General features: G+C 44.5%; 1 protein-coding gene across 5 annotated transcripts in view; it reads left to right on the forward strand.

The window, feature by feature from the left end:
- The window catches only part of YTHDC2 (YTH N6-methyladenosine RNA binding protein C2), a 291,475-nt gene that overhangs the window by 154,132 nt on the left and 122,106 nt on the right, over nucleotides 1-15,237 (forward strand). For all 5 annotated transcript variants that reach the window (XM_073624629.1, XM_073624630.1, XM_073624631.1 and 2 more), the window contains 2 exons: nucleotides 12,947-13,052; nucleotides 13,150-13,269. In XM_073624629.1, coding sequence (XP_073480730.1) covers nucleotides 12,947-13,052; nucleotides 13,150-13,269 — 226 coding nt within the window. The remainder of the gene's footprint in view (nucleotides 1-12,946; nucleotides 13,053-13,149; nucleotides 13,270-15,237) is intronic.

A 15,237-nucleotide genomic window follows, 5' to 3' on the forward strand; every position in this document is an offset into this window, starting at 1 on the left:
TGGAGGTAAACAACCTGCTAACAGCTAAAACCAACGGACACTATTCTGTACTACTTCTGGAACTCTCTGCTGCCTTTGGACATAGTGGACCACCCCCTACTCAAAAAATTCCACTCCTTTGGTCTCCGTGACCGTACTCTTCACTGGTTCTCATCTTGCCTATCCCACCGCACATCAGGGTTACTTACAACTCTACTTCCTCCTTTCCTCTTCCTTTCTCTGTCGGGGTCCCCTCCATCTGTCTCTTCACGAATCACCAACTTACTAACAGACCTATCAGCCTGGATGTTGCATCACTTCTTCAAACTCAACCTAGCCAAAACCGAGTTCATTATATTTCCTCCCCCCACTTCCCCTGATTTCGCTGCCAAAAATCAACGGCTCAACTATCAACCCGTCCCCCCACACCAAGGTCCTAGGTGTAATCCTGGACTCTGAACTATTCTTTCGGCCCCACATCCAATCGCTGACAATTTTTGCGATACGGCACTGCGTTCGTTTAACTGACAATTACGCAGTTATGCAACGCTGTACTCAAACGAAATGTATGTAATTCTTTTAACACAAATAGAGATTTCTTTTGGTGGTATTTGATCACCACTGGGTTGTTTTTTTTTTTTTGCACTATAAACAAAATGCCCCCTACTTGAATGTGCCCGGTCATGTACTAGGAGACGAGATGCTCTGCTGCTGTATAACGACGTTATGCAGTTGGCAAGTAGCTATATAATCTCTTTCTGGTATCCTTATATATTTTTAATTCACTGACACTAGTGAAATATAAGTAACCCAAACAGTGCTGCACTATTAATAAAGGTAATAGTGATACATCCAAATAACCAATAATCAAAAATGTAATTATTAATCCATAAGAGAAATAATATATTAAATCCAGTGACTGATTTAAAAGAACATCAATAAATGAATAGTGCAAAAAAAAAAAAATCCAAAGTGCTTGTGCTCCCCTCCACCAGGTTAACAGGCTGCTCACCTCACATCTGAGTTAAATCAGTAATGTTCCTCCCTAGAGAAAGCCGGTGTGTTGCTAATAATCACCTCCTTCCTCCAAGACACCTACTCCCATGGGACATGAACACTGATCGTCTCACCAAATAGGATGGGTATGCAAGAGAAGGAAGGCAAAATCTAGTGCTCTCCGTTTTTAAAATGATTTATTTGTATGTAAAAAGAATATAACTCACAAGGGTGGCACTACAAGCCGTTTAAGCTGGATACACATTCAGACACAATAGGTCTTGAGATGGCCGCAGTGTGACAACAATACGCAAGCTCTGGCCTCTAGACGCATGTCGTCAGGGACGTTAACCCCTACTGAAGAAGTCAGCGCCCTGGCGACACGCATCTAGGGGGGCGGAGCTTGTGTATTGATGTTGCATCGCGGCCATCTCGAGACCTGTTGTGTCTGAATGTGTATCCAGCTTACACAGCTTGTAGTGCCACCCTTGTGAGTTGTATTCTTAACTTTTAACAGAAATCATTTTAAAAATGGAGAGCACTAGATTTTGCCTTCCTTCTCTGGCATACCCATCCTATTTGGTGAGACGATCGGGGTTCATGTCCCATGGGAGTAGGTGTCTTGGAGGAAAGAGTCGATTACTACCAACACACTGGCTTTCGCTATTATCCCCAGAGGGGAACACTACTGATTTAGAGTTAAATATATTTTTATTAAGTTTAACAAGATGAAACATAGCCATATGTATTACAACTGGATGTTCAATACAGGGGGTTGTACAGAACAATTTTCATAGTAAGTACATTTGAATATAGACCAATGTGGTTTAGATATATAATCGTATATTAATATGGGTCAGTTTATTCACGGTGTGTTGCAGAACATCTGGTGGAGAGTAAAAATGGGAATCACCTGTTCTGAAGCTTCCTAGCATAAATTTGAGGTGAGAAGAAATGAAGAAGATAAAAGGGGGGAGAAATTGGAAAGGAAAGGAAGTAGAAAGGGGGAGGGGTGGTTAGGGGGGTGAGCAGACCCTGGTGCAGCACACCGAGGGGCCAAGAAGACCGGATAAAGTTAGTTCAGCCAAGGGGCGTCAACAGGGTTCGCATCCGAGGTAGAGTATTCGATCTAGATAAGCCACAGAATTTTCAATTTATCGACTGTATCATTGTCTAAGGCTATCATCTCTTCCATTCGCATGATGTCATTGACCACTGAAACCCAGGAGGACAGGGGAGGAGTGGTAGTGGTTTTCCAGAAGAGGGGTATAAGTTGTCTGGTCGCCAATAGGAAAAATCGGAGCAGGGTTTGTTTTTGCAAGGGTATTGAGCCCAGGAGCATGGACAGCAGGGCTATCTCTGGTGTGGGTGTCATTGGTCGATCATAAAGACTACTGTATATGGCGAGAACCTGGGATTAAAGAGGTTATATGGCTCTGCACTCCCACCATATGTGGAGATAGCTTCCATCTGTGTCCCCGCATCTCCAACATGAAGTGGGGGTAGACGGAAAGATTCTATGGAGTGATTGAGGGTCCCTGTACCACCTAGATAGGAGTTTAAAGTTCTTCTCTTGTGTGTAACAAGAGATATAGGATTTGTGTGTGAAGTGGAATGACTTTTGCCAGTCCACCGGTGAGAAGTCCCTTTCCAGGTCCGTGGCCCACCACCTGGTATAAGATTAGAGTTGATCATGGATCAGTGAATGTTGTAGTTTGTAAATGGTGGAGAGTAGGTGTTTGGGTGTTTCTGAGAGAGAGCACAGCCGCTCGTAGACTGTCAGGGGTCTGTGTGTTTGGGAGGAGGAAAACAGGTCCGAACAGAAGGAGGATATGCGGAGAGCTGTGAGCCAGTTACCCTGTTCTCCTGGAATAATGGGTGTGCCCGAGGTTGGGTGTATGAATGAGCTCGCTGTAGGCCATGTAACATGGAGATATGGGCCCGCCGTGTTGGATCCCATACACTGGGGAAGGACAGGGTGGTCAAAAAGTTAAGTGAGTGGCGAGGGGTCTGTGGATAGTAGTGATGAAAGTTCCTTTTTGTACCACAGATGTAGTGCTGCAACTGTTAACAGGGAGGAGTTTGATAGGAGAGACAATTTTTGTCCATATACCCATAGTAAGGCCCGAAGGTTGGGGGTGGAGAGATCTTGTTCCATTAATGGTGGATGCCTTGGAGAATGGACGGGGGAACCACACCAGGATCCTGGAGAGTATGGCAGCCCTGTGGTACATTTCAAAGTCTGGGAGACCTGCTCCGCCTCGTATTTTGGGGTATGTTAGCAAGGTATGGCGGATCCGGGACATCCCTTGTTGCCAGATGAAGCGTATGGACATGGATCTTGGGGAGTTAAAGAATTGTTTAGGGACGTTTATAGGAACTGTCTGAAATAAGTAGAGTAATTTGGGAAGGGTATCCATTTTGAGTGTGTTAATGCGGCCAAACCAAGGTAGTGGTGTCGTGTTCCAGGTATCTAGTTCCTTCCGGAGACGGGATAGTAAGGGGAGATAGTTGAGGTTATAAAGATCTAATAAGTTGGATGGGATTGTGATCCCAAGGTAGGAAATGCCCTTTGATCCCCACTGGAATGAAAATTGGTCTGTATTTGAGTGAGGGTGGAAGGTGGTAGGGATATATTTAGGGCCTCTGTCTTAGACATGTTCAGTTTAAAATTACTAAGTTCTCCAAATCTGTGGAATTCCTGCATCAAAGAAGGTAGGGATGTGTGGGGTTGTTGAACATAAACAAGGAGATCATCTGCATAGAGCGAGAGTTTATACTCGGATGATGGGGTCTGTATCCCCATTATATTATTATTATTTTGTCTGATGGCTGTTGCCAGGTGTTCTATCACCAATACAAAAAGTAGGGGGGACAAAGGGCATCCCTGATGGGTTCCATTTGAAATTTGGAACGAGGCGGACGAGGAGCCAATGACCAGGACAGAGGCTGTGGGGCAGGAGTATAGTGCCATTACCCTGGACACAAATGTAGGACCCAGGCCTATCTGTTCTAGGGAAAGGCGCAAAAACTGCCAGTTGACCCGGTCAAATGCCTTCTCGGCGTCAAATGAGAGGATGCATGTCTTTAGATTGTGTCGACGGATGTTAGAAATGAGGTGGATTGTTTTAGTGGTATTGACCCTGGGCTCCCTGCCAGGGACAAAACCCGCTTGACCTTTGTGTATGATGGAGGGTAGAAGGGGTGAGAGGCGGTTCGCTAAGATCTTTGCAAAATGGTTTGACATCTAGGTTAAGAAGGGAAATAGGTCTATAGCTACTGCATAGGGAGGGGTCTTTTCCTGGTTTGGGTATGACTGAAACACTACTGATTTAACACGGATGTGAGGTGAGCAGCCTGTGAGACTGGTAGACGAGAGAGAGCACAAGCACTTTGTATTTTTTTTGCACTATTCATTTATTGATTTTTTTTATCTCACTTCAGTCACTGGATTTAATATATGAACTTTTACCACTCATTTCTCTTATGGATTGATGAATAAGGTTTTGATTATTGATTATTTTGATGTATCACTATTTATTACCTTTATCAATAGCGCAGCACTGTTTTGGTTACTTTTATTTCATTTAAAGCGGGGGTCCACCTATCTATTTTTTTTTTTTTTGAGTTAATTCACAAACTTTTCTTCTCAGCATTACATACTCACATATTGTGTGTAATATGTCCACCTGTGTCAGATTTCGTCGGAAAGAATAACTTATATTATTCACTGCAGGCGGTTTCCATCTTCATTGTGGGCATTTGAAGCCCACAAGCATTTATTTCCTGGATGTGGTGAAGGCTGTGCTCCCAGCATTCACTGCTCATTCCTGCACATGCTCAGTGGCATCCTGGGAAGCCTGAGACTAGCTCCCAGGAGTCTGGGAGAGGCTAGAAACACGCCTACTCCCATGGGAGGAGAACCAGGAAGTGCAAAGAAGAATAGAAAAATTAAAGGTAATTACGGCGATTTAAATTTTTTTAAACGGCATGTCAGCATCTAGGCAAGGAAGAGAATACATACAGATATTGTTCAAAATTTGGGTGGAACCCCGCTTTAAGTGGAGTGAGAACACTTGTAAGTAATAGCATCTATTATTTATAGTTAATTCATCTATTTATTTTGCACTATTATATGGTATTTGATTGCGCAGATTGATATTTGATTTGTTTTGCATACTAGTGAAATATATTCTAAAGAGCATGCATATATCTCTCCCCCTACACTATACAAACATAACAGGGGAGCTGACTGTCACATAATGGGATGATAAGACTTCTCCCCGGAATTGTTTCCGTTTCTCATCATGCAACTGCCTTGCTTTGGATTCACCAAACCCCTAGCCCTGGATTCCCTGTGGGTTTTTATCTGGTCTTGTATTTCTTCCAGTCACCCTCGCTTGGCACTTTTGGATGCTCCTTTTCTTTATCGTACATCACGGGACACAGAGCCATAGTATTAACTATATAGGCACCTTCAGGTGATGGACACTGGCACCCCCAAGACAGGAGAGCTCTGCTGGAGGGATCTCTATTGGATTTAAACAGCCTCCACTGACCAAATCCATCCAATGTGCCACTGAGGTCGAGGTGGATGGTACCGGGCCTTGTATAAGAACGAAGTTTTGCCTGTAAGGTGTCAACTTGGAGGGCTAGACCCCGGGACCCAATGCTTTGGTCATGCTCACATTACCTAAAGTTTTTTTCTGGCGGGGTGATATACGGGTCCAAGGGAGTGGAATGCCAATAAAGGACCCGGTCCTTGAAGGTTTGCTAAACGCAGCCCACCGTGATGGGTGAAGATTGGATCTGTCTGATTACAGCAGAAATCCTGCGGTGAGGATAAGGTAAGGGAAGAAGCCGAGGAACCGTAAAAAGTCCGTGGTTTTTCTTCCTTGGGGAAAATGTTGTCATGCCTTAAGTCTCCACTAGAGGGAGTACATGCACATACCTTAGTAAGTTGTAAGTTGTCTCTCACTTCAGCTCAGTGTCACAGCTTGTGTGTGGGCTCAGCAGCAGCTTGTCTCAGCGGGGATTCCTCATGTAGGTAAGAGATTTGCCATTCTGCACTTCTCCCCCTGGAGGGACTAAAAGGATTGGGAAAGTTCAACAATGGTTGTGCTCCCCCTGCAACCCCCCCCCCCCCCCTCCCCTGCTCTGCTCGCCATTAGGCCCTGCCTCTCCTCCCCTCTTGCTGGGTCTGCCGAGTGACAGACCCGAATGCCGCCTGCGCGCGCAAACTAGCTGAGTTTAAAAAAAAAAAAAAAGAGGAGAGGGGGCGGGGGATGGACGGAGCGGGGCTTGGGTGCAGTGCCATGTGCGGGACGTCCACGAGGACATACAGCGCAGGTGCGGGGAGGAAGCTGAGTACAAAGAGCAGACTCTCCTCAGCTGGATGGCTGGAGAGCAGGCTGGCTAGTCACACAGGAGCGGTGGGGCACGTAAGGGCTACATACAGGCATTCCTGATAAAGGAAAGACATTTTACCCAGCACTAGGCTGAACTTTCATTAGCGGCATTTCTTTGCTAGACTATTGTTCATCAAGTAGTGCATTTAAATAGTGCCTCTGCTCTTGTGCTTAGGACTATGCCTCCCAAAAAGGCCGGTGCAAACACCTCAAAAAATGTGCTAAAAATATCACCCTTAGGCGCTGAGTACTCCAGTCGTGCCTCCACACTGTCATCTTCTCCTGAAATACCAGAAGTGGCTAGCCAGGGTGAGCCATTGGAAGCAGTCGGTGTTGCAGCTTCTGCTTACATCTCAGCCCCTGTATACGTGACTGAAGATGCCTTTTCTTCCGTCCTGTTGGGGTTAGAGGAAAGACTAGCGGCTTTAATCGTATCCTCCATCCAAAGGGATAGGAAGCGTGGTAGATCCCCCCTCCCCCACCTCAGACCCTTTACCAAGGGAACAGTGGGTAGAGAATGAGGTGTTACCCTCAGGTGATCAGGAGGAAAGACAATCCAATGACTCCTCTTCTGAGGAATCAATGTTGGATGAATCCCTTTCAGCCTCGCAATCGGAAAAATTGCTGGTACAGTCTCTTATGGAAATGGTTCATTCTGCTTTCAAGCTGCCCCTGACTGTGTCAGCCGAAAGTTACGTATCCTCTTTGGGTTCTTTAAAACCTCCGCAGACTTTGCATGTGTTTCCCATCCATGCATTGCTAGAACAGCTTATTTATTCTGAATGGGATCATCCGGAAAAGCATTTTCTCCCTCCAAAAAGATTTGCAGTACTTTATCCCAAGGAGGAGAAGTTCACCAAAAGATGGAATGTACCAACAGTTGACGCTGCTATATACAGTGTGAACAAAAGTCTAACTTGTCCAGTAGACAATGCTCAAATGCTTAAAGATCCAACAGATAAAAAGTTGGAATTCCTGTTAATCCTCTTTTTCTTTGGCAGGTGCAGTTACTCAGCCTGCAGTCACTGCAATAGGCATCTTTCAATCAATGAAGGACCAGTTTAGACAGGCCCTTAAAGAGGTTCCTGTACAACAAGCCTGGGATTTGGCCGAACTGCCAAGAGCATTATGTTTTGTTATTGACGCCATTAAAGATTCTATTCACCAGGCGTCTCGCCTTGCGCTTGTGCACATGCATAGGATCCTGTGGTTGAAAAATTGGTCAACCGAAGCACCATGCAGCACCATGCAAAAGGCTCCTGACTGGTTTTCTTTTTCACGGGTATCGGCTATTTGGGGATGATTTGGACAAATACATTCAAAAGATTTTAAGTGGGAAGATTACTTTTTTGCTAGTCAAAAGAAAGCATAAACACCCTTTATTTAAGCGGGCTCTTTCTCCAGAACCAGGGGCATCTACTTCTAGGCAGTCGTGATGGCCTCCGCTGTCAGAGTCTAGAGGAAAGCCTCAGGGTCAGGACCAGGCACAAAAGATGTCCTGGGGCGGTAGCCTGCAAAACAGAATTCTAAAGCCTCATTATGAAGGGGCGCCCCCGCTCGCCAGGGTGGGGGGAAGACATCTGCAGTTCTCAGAAGTCTGACAGGAGGAAATTCAGGACAGATTGGTCATCTCCACGATAACTCTAGGGTACAAACTGGAGTTTCCACTGCCTCGTTTTCTGAGGTCAAATGTTTCCAAAGATCCAGGGAAAAGGCAATCTCTGTTTCGAACATTAGACCGATTACTGACTCAGTGGGTGATCATGCAAATCCCCACAGAAGAGGAAGGTTTGGGGTTCTATTCAAACCTCTTTACGGTACCAAAACCGAATGGAGATGTTAGACCCATTCTAGCTCTAAAGAATCTGCTCTTTTTGCATGGAGTCGATCAGGTAGGTGGTTTCCAGTGTTAATTTAGTCGACTAAAACATTTTAGTCGACTAAATGAATATTATTTTAGTCGTCTAAAATACGACTAAAACTAAAACAACTGAGATAACTAAAATACGACTAAAACTAAAATGCCATTTTAGTCAAAAGACTAAGACTAAAACTAAATTGGTCTGTAGTGCATGTTCATCCCTCAATGCCATAATAAATAACACATTAGACTTTTCACTTCAGCAGTATATAATGAGTTTGGAAATTGTAGAGAAATGTTAACTAATGCATTACAATTTAATTACACCTATTAGATTTTAGACAACTAAAATTAGTTTTAGTCGACTAAAATGTACTGGAGGTTTAGTCGACTAAATACCACTAAAACTAAAACAACTGCAGGAGACTAAAATGCCATTTTAGTCCTAAGACTAAGACTAAAACTGAATCGAAATTTGCTGCCATAATTAACACTGGTGGTTTCTATCCTACAAGGAGGAAAACTTCTGGCGTCTTATCAACATCAAGGGTGCATTGCATGTTCCTATATTTCCCGCTCCCAAAGGTTTCTGCGGTTCGAGGTAGAACGGTAGAACAGTATCATTTTCAGTTTGTAGCCTTACCCTTCGGGCTGGCTACAGCACCCCGGGTATTTATAAAGGTTCTGGCTCCACCTCTAGCCAGGCTAAGGGCGCAGGGCATAACAATCCTGGCATACCTGGACGATCTATTGCTAATAGAGCAAAGTGTGCGCATTACAACCAAATACCTGAAAAATCTAGGTTGGATTTTCAACCTAGAGAAGTCTTCCTTAAAACCACTAAAAGGCTGGAGTACTTGGGTCTGATCATAGACACAGCCCAGAAAAAGGTGTTCTTGCCTCAGGCAAAGATCAACGCCATAAGAGAGCTGGTGCGGATGGTCAGGTCGAAAAAATATCCCTTCATTCGCTTTTGCATGAGGTTGTTAGGAAAGATGATGGCTTCATTCTAAGCGGTTCTCTATGCCCAGTTCCATTCAAGGCTGTTGCAAAACAGTATCCTGTCTGCTTGGAACAAAACGGTTCAAGCTCTAGATTTGCCAATGCGGCTGTCCCCAAGTGTGTCCCAGAGCCTCAGTTGGTGGTTGGTAACCTGGAATCTGCTCAACGGAAAGTCCTTCAGACCAGTTATCTGGAAGGTGGTAACGACAGATGCCAGCCTTTCTGGTTGGGGAGCAGTACTAGAAAAGACAGCTGTCCGGGGACAGTGGTCAAGAACCGAAAGAACTTTGCCCATCAACATCCTAGAGATTCGGGCAGCACGTCTGGCTCTGAAGGCCTGGACATTCAGGTTACGGGGTCGTCCTGTTAGGATCCAATCCGACAATGCCACAGCTGTGGCTTATATCAATCACCAAGGGGGCACCAAGAGTCTCGCAGCGCAGAGGGAGGTGAACCATATTCTAACTTGGGCAGAAAGGAATGTTCTGTGCCTATTGGCAGTTTTCATTCCCGTAGTAGAGAATTGGCAGGCGGACTACTTGAGCCGCCAGCAATTGCTCCCGGGGGGAATGGTCCCTTCACCACAACATTTTTCTGGCTGTTTGCCAAAAATGGGGGACTCTGGACATAGATCTTTTGGCATCCAGGTTCAACATGAAGTTTTTCAACTTTGTGTCCAGGACAAGGGATCCACTCGGATGCGGAACAGATGCGTTGGTGACCCCATGGGATCAGTTCTCACTGATTTATGCATTCCCCCCTATTCAGTTGCTGCCACGACTTCTTTGCAGGATCAAACTGGAAAGAAAGCCAGTAATTCTTGTAGCCCCAGCATGGCCCAGAAGGTCCTGGTATGCAAAAATTGTAAAGATGGCGGTGGGAGATCCATGGTCCCTTCCACTACGTCCGGACCTACTCTCACAGGGGCTCATATTCCATTCTACCTTACAAACTCTAAATTTAATGGCTTGGCTATTGAAACCCACATTCTGAAGAAACGTGGGCTATCCGGGTCAGTTATCTCTACCTTGATTAATGTAAGGAATCCAGCTTCCAGAATCATATATTATAGCGTCTGGAGGGCTTGTGTTTCCTGGTGTCCAAGTCCAAGGGTTGGCACCCTCGGAAGTATAGCATAGGCAGAATTCTTGCCTTTCTACAATTAGTAGAGATAAGGCTGGCTTTGAGTACTATTAAGGGCCAAGTCTCGGCTTTATCGGTCTTATTTCAAAGACCGCTTGCTTCCCATTCTTTGGTCAGGGTTTTAATGCAAGGGGTGATGCGGCTCAGTCCGCCAGTTAGATCCCCTTTGGACCCTTGGGACTTGAACTTAGTTTTGTCAGTATTGCAAAAACAGCCCTTTGAACTGATACAGCATATTCCCATAGTCCTTCTGACAAGGAAGTTAGTGTTCTTGGTTGCTATATTCTCAGCAAGGAGGGTTTCGGAATTGGCTGCTCTTTCTTGTAAAGAGCCATATTTAATTATTCATGAGGTTGTGTTGCGTCGTCCTCCAAGTTTTTTGCCTAAAGTGGTCTCGGGGTTTCACCTGAACCAAGATATTATCCTACCATCGTTTTTTCGAAAACCATGTTCTAGGGGAGAGAGGTCACTACATTGTCTTGATGTGGTGAGAGCAGTCAAGGTCTATTTAGAGACAACTGCTCAGATCCGGAAGACTGATGTCTTATTTGTGCTGCCAGAGGGTCCTAGGAAAGGACAGGCAGCGTCAAAATCCACTATTTCTAAGTGGATACGGCAAGTTATAATTCAGGCTTATGGTTTAAAAGGTAAGATTCCGCCTTTTCAAGTCAAGGCGCACTCTATCAGAGCTGTTAGTGCTTCTTGGGCAGTGCATCACCAGGCCTCCATGACTCAGATCTATAAGGCTGCAACTAAATGGATGTAAAAAGGTATGAGTATATCGTCTTTGGGCGCAGTGTGCTGCAGGCAGCAGTATAGATCCTCAGGTCTGTGGGCGCGGGTTGTGTCTCCCTCCCCTCAAATAGCACTGCTATGGGACGTCCCATATAGTGTTAATACTATGGCTCTGTGTCACGTGATGTACGAGAAAGAAAATAGGATTTTTATAACAGCTTACCTGTAAAATCCTTTTCTTGGAGTACATCACGGGACACAGAGGTCCCTCCCCTCTTTGGGATTTGTGTATATTGCTTTGCTACAAAAACGGAGGTACTTTTGGTAGGAGGAGGGGGGTTATATAGGGAGTGAACTTCCTGTCTTGGGTGTGCCAGTGTCCATCACCTGAAGGTGCCTATATACCCATATAGTTAATACTATGGCTCTGTGTCCCGTGATGTACTCCAAGAAAAGGATTTTACAGGTAAGCTGTTATAAAAATCCTATTTTTTTCACCTATGGCAACCTTCTCTATCCTATTGGGACATTTCTGAATACTGTTGCCCAAGCAGAGCCCCTTTTTGATCCTGAGTGTCACCTTGATATATGGCTAGATTTCTCTGGTTTACCCTCACCCTTGGAAGCCCTCTTTTTTCCTGTACTATAGGAGAATTGAATATCTGGGAAGCTGGTTTTGTTTGTTTCCCTGAGAACCTAATCTACAAAAAAAAAAAAAAAAAAATTCCACCATTGAATCCTGTTCACATTTTCAAATTAAAGCAGGTTTTTTTGCTTGGTGGATGTCCCATGCTTCCAAGAAAAAAGTTCATGTGTCTTTTACTATGCAATTAAGATAATTTTGACTTGCCTGTAAATTCCATTTATTACAGTACAGGACACAGGTCCCTCCCCTTTTTTTGTGATCTTCTTATTGTTTTCTGACTAAACTGGAGACTCTTAGATTGGCGGGTTATATGGATAAACTGTAGGGGGTATTCACTGAAAAGTTTTGCCAATGTTCAGTCGCCTGAAAGTAGCGGCATCATCGATGTCCTCTACTCCAACATATAGAATTTGCAGTCAAGTCAAAATTCCCACGATTGTACCTTAAAATCCATTTCTTGGAGGCCATTTAGGGACATTGGTTCAAGGCCTCTGTTTTTGTTTATGCCTTTAGTACTGCTTTACCACAATACTGAGGAAAGCCAGGTAAAAGAGGAGATACAGTGGGGACGGAAAGTCTTCAGACCCCCTTAAATTTTTCACTCTTTGTTATATTGCAGCCATTTGCTAAAATCATTTAAGTTAATTTTTTTTCCTCAATGTACACACAGCACCCCATATTGACAGAAAAACACAGAATTGTTGACATTTTTGCAGATTTATTAAAAAAGAAACACTGAAATATCACATGGTCCTAAGTATTCAGACCCTTTGCGCAGTATTTAGTAGAAGAACGCAGCTGAAAAACACCCCCACAGCATGATGCTGCCACCACCATGCTTCACTGTTGGGACTGTATCGGACAGGTGATGAGCAGTGCCTGCTTTTCTCCACACATACCGCTTAGAATTAAGGCCCAAATGATTTTAGCAAATGGCTGCAATATAACAAAGAGTGAAAAATTTAAGGGGGGTCTGAATACTTTCCGTCCCCACTGTATACTAGGGGTTGGCTTATTTTTCTGTAATTTTGTGATTTTAATATACAGCATTACATTGGCATTTTATCAGTATTGACCACAGTGCTATTGTTCCCATTGGTCTAGTTTGCCTTTACGTTGGGAAATTGGGGCGGGAGGGAAACCTGTTTTGACATGTACCTCTTTTTTATTTTCCAGGGCTGGCCGCTGCAGACCTGGAATCTGTTTCCGCCTGTTCAGCAAGCTCCGTTTTCAAAATATGTTGGAGTTTCAGACACCAGAACTATTGCGAATGCCTCTTCATGTAAGGACTATGTTGCTTATGATAGTTTATAAATTAATAATAAGCAGAATGTATTTTGTCTAGATACTTTTGACCTAATATGATGTTTCGCTTTCAGGAGCTTTGCTTGCATTCAAAATTACTAGCCCCTATTAATTGTCCTATTGCGGATTTTCTAATGAAGGCACCAGAGCCACCACCAGCCTTAGTTGTACGAAATGCCGTTCAGATGCTAAAGGTAAGCATTATAAATTCACTTTCCAGGTGCTACTTATGGCCATGATTGCTAAAAGCAGAACTCCGGGATCGGCAAAAAATCCCCCATTAGTACAAGAAGAGAAGAGAAAAGTCTAATTGAGTTTTCAGGAAGTCCTCTCTGTTATTCAAAAAATGCAGCATGTATTCTGCCAAGGACGAGCTGTTAGAACAGCGATTACTTCATATCCTCTCCACTCTCTACACTATAATCAAACTACACTTCCTGTCATGCTTTGTGAATTGCAGTGAATGTGGGAGGGTACACTAGGCCTGTACATGTTAAATGCGAACAAGCCTACTTCAACATAAATCACGCCTCTCATTCTGCAGCCAGCCATACTACTCAGTAACACAGCAGGATAGGTAGGTTACAGCCTTATAAATGAAGAGCATGTTTGTGCTCTCCCCCTCCAGCCACAACAGGAGATAAACATATTGCCCTTGCTTTATGTAATCATTACTGAACTGTAGACACATGCCAATATTGATATATTTCTTTTTCATACATCATGGGACACAGAGTTAGGCTAATATTCATTACCTACTGGGTTATATGCCATCTCTAGGTGAATGGACACTGGTAGGTAAAGTCTTAGACAGGAAGTGATCCCCTATATAACCCCTCTCATACAGGAAGTACATCAGTTTTTTACCAGTGTCTGCAAGGTGGATGGGCACGTTTGTTTAAAGCGGAGTTCCACACAAAAATGGAATTTCCGCTTTTCCCTTTCCTCCCCCCCTTCGGTGTCACATTTGGCACCTTTCAGGAGGACGGGGGAGCAGATACCTGTCTAATACAGGTATTTTGCTTCACTTCCTGATTACCTTACCGAGGATGGCAGCGGCAGCACCCGACAACCGAGGGATATATTGACTTCGTGTGCCGGCATCGCTGGCTCCCTGGACAGGTAAGTGTCCATATTTTAAAAGTCAGCAGCTGCAGTATTTGTAGCTGCTGACTTAAACAACAACAACAAAAAAAAAACGCGCAACTCCGATTTAAGCTCTCTGAGCTCCAGGTCTCTAGTCCCACAAACAGTTCTTCAGTGAATCAAGGGGTTGACCAATCGGATCCATTTGACACAGGCTCTATATGCTTAGATAAATGGTACCCGAGCCTCGCAAAGAAGACACGAGATCCTGCGAGTTTTTGCCTGTAATGCGACCTCCGGGTGCTGGACGCTGTCAAGTGGAATCCTGGACACCACAGCGCAAAGGCATTCCTGCAAGGTGCTGTACACGTCCAAGGGAGTGGACCCTAAACATGAAAAGGATACCCAAGCCTTCAGGGTCCTCTAGTGACAGGAACCCACCATGATGGGTGAAGATTGGGCTCTTAGTTTCTAAGCTGCCCTGCACCTGGATGGGTAAGTGAAATCGCCTCAAGGCGCTGAATGCATTTGTGTTGTCAGTTGTCAGAAGAGGTAGGTCTTTTTCCTGAATTTCCTGAGTTTTTTCCTGAAGGCCAGATGGTTTTCTTCCATGCAGATGTGAGTCGGAAGAGCGTTCCATAGCCGAGGTCCTTGGACTGCGAACCTTTGTTCTCCCTTTGCTTTGTAGCGGAATTTGGGAATGAGGAGGAGGTTTTGGTTAGATGATCGAAGGTTGCAATTGGATGTGTAGTATTTTATTTTATCTCAAAGGTATTGAGGAGCGTTTCCTTGTATGCATTTGTGGGTGAGGCAGAGGGTCTTTACGGTTAGCCAATGTAGGCTCCTCAGGGATGGGGAAATGGACTCCCAGGGTTTTTTCCTGTTAGCAGTCTTGCTGCTGCGTTTTGGATGACCTGTAGACGCGCAGGCTGAAATTGGGGTAGTCCTATGTAGAGCGAGTTTGCATAGTCGAGTCTTTAATTGATGATTATTCCAACTACTGCTGCTTTGTCCTCTTCTGGGATGAAGGGGATGAGTCTACGTAGCAGGCGGAGGAGATGGTGAGATCCGCTAAC

Source organism: Aquarana catesbeiana, linkage group LG01 (genome assembly GCF_042186555.1).
Source record: "Aquarana catesbeiana isolate 2022-GZ linkage group LG01, ASM4218655v1, whole genome shotgun sequence".
In the NCBI taxonomy this organism is placed as follows: Eukaryota; Metazoa; Chordata; class Amphibia; order Anura; family Ranidae; genus Aquarana; species Aquarana catesbeiana.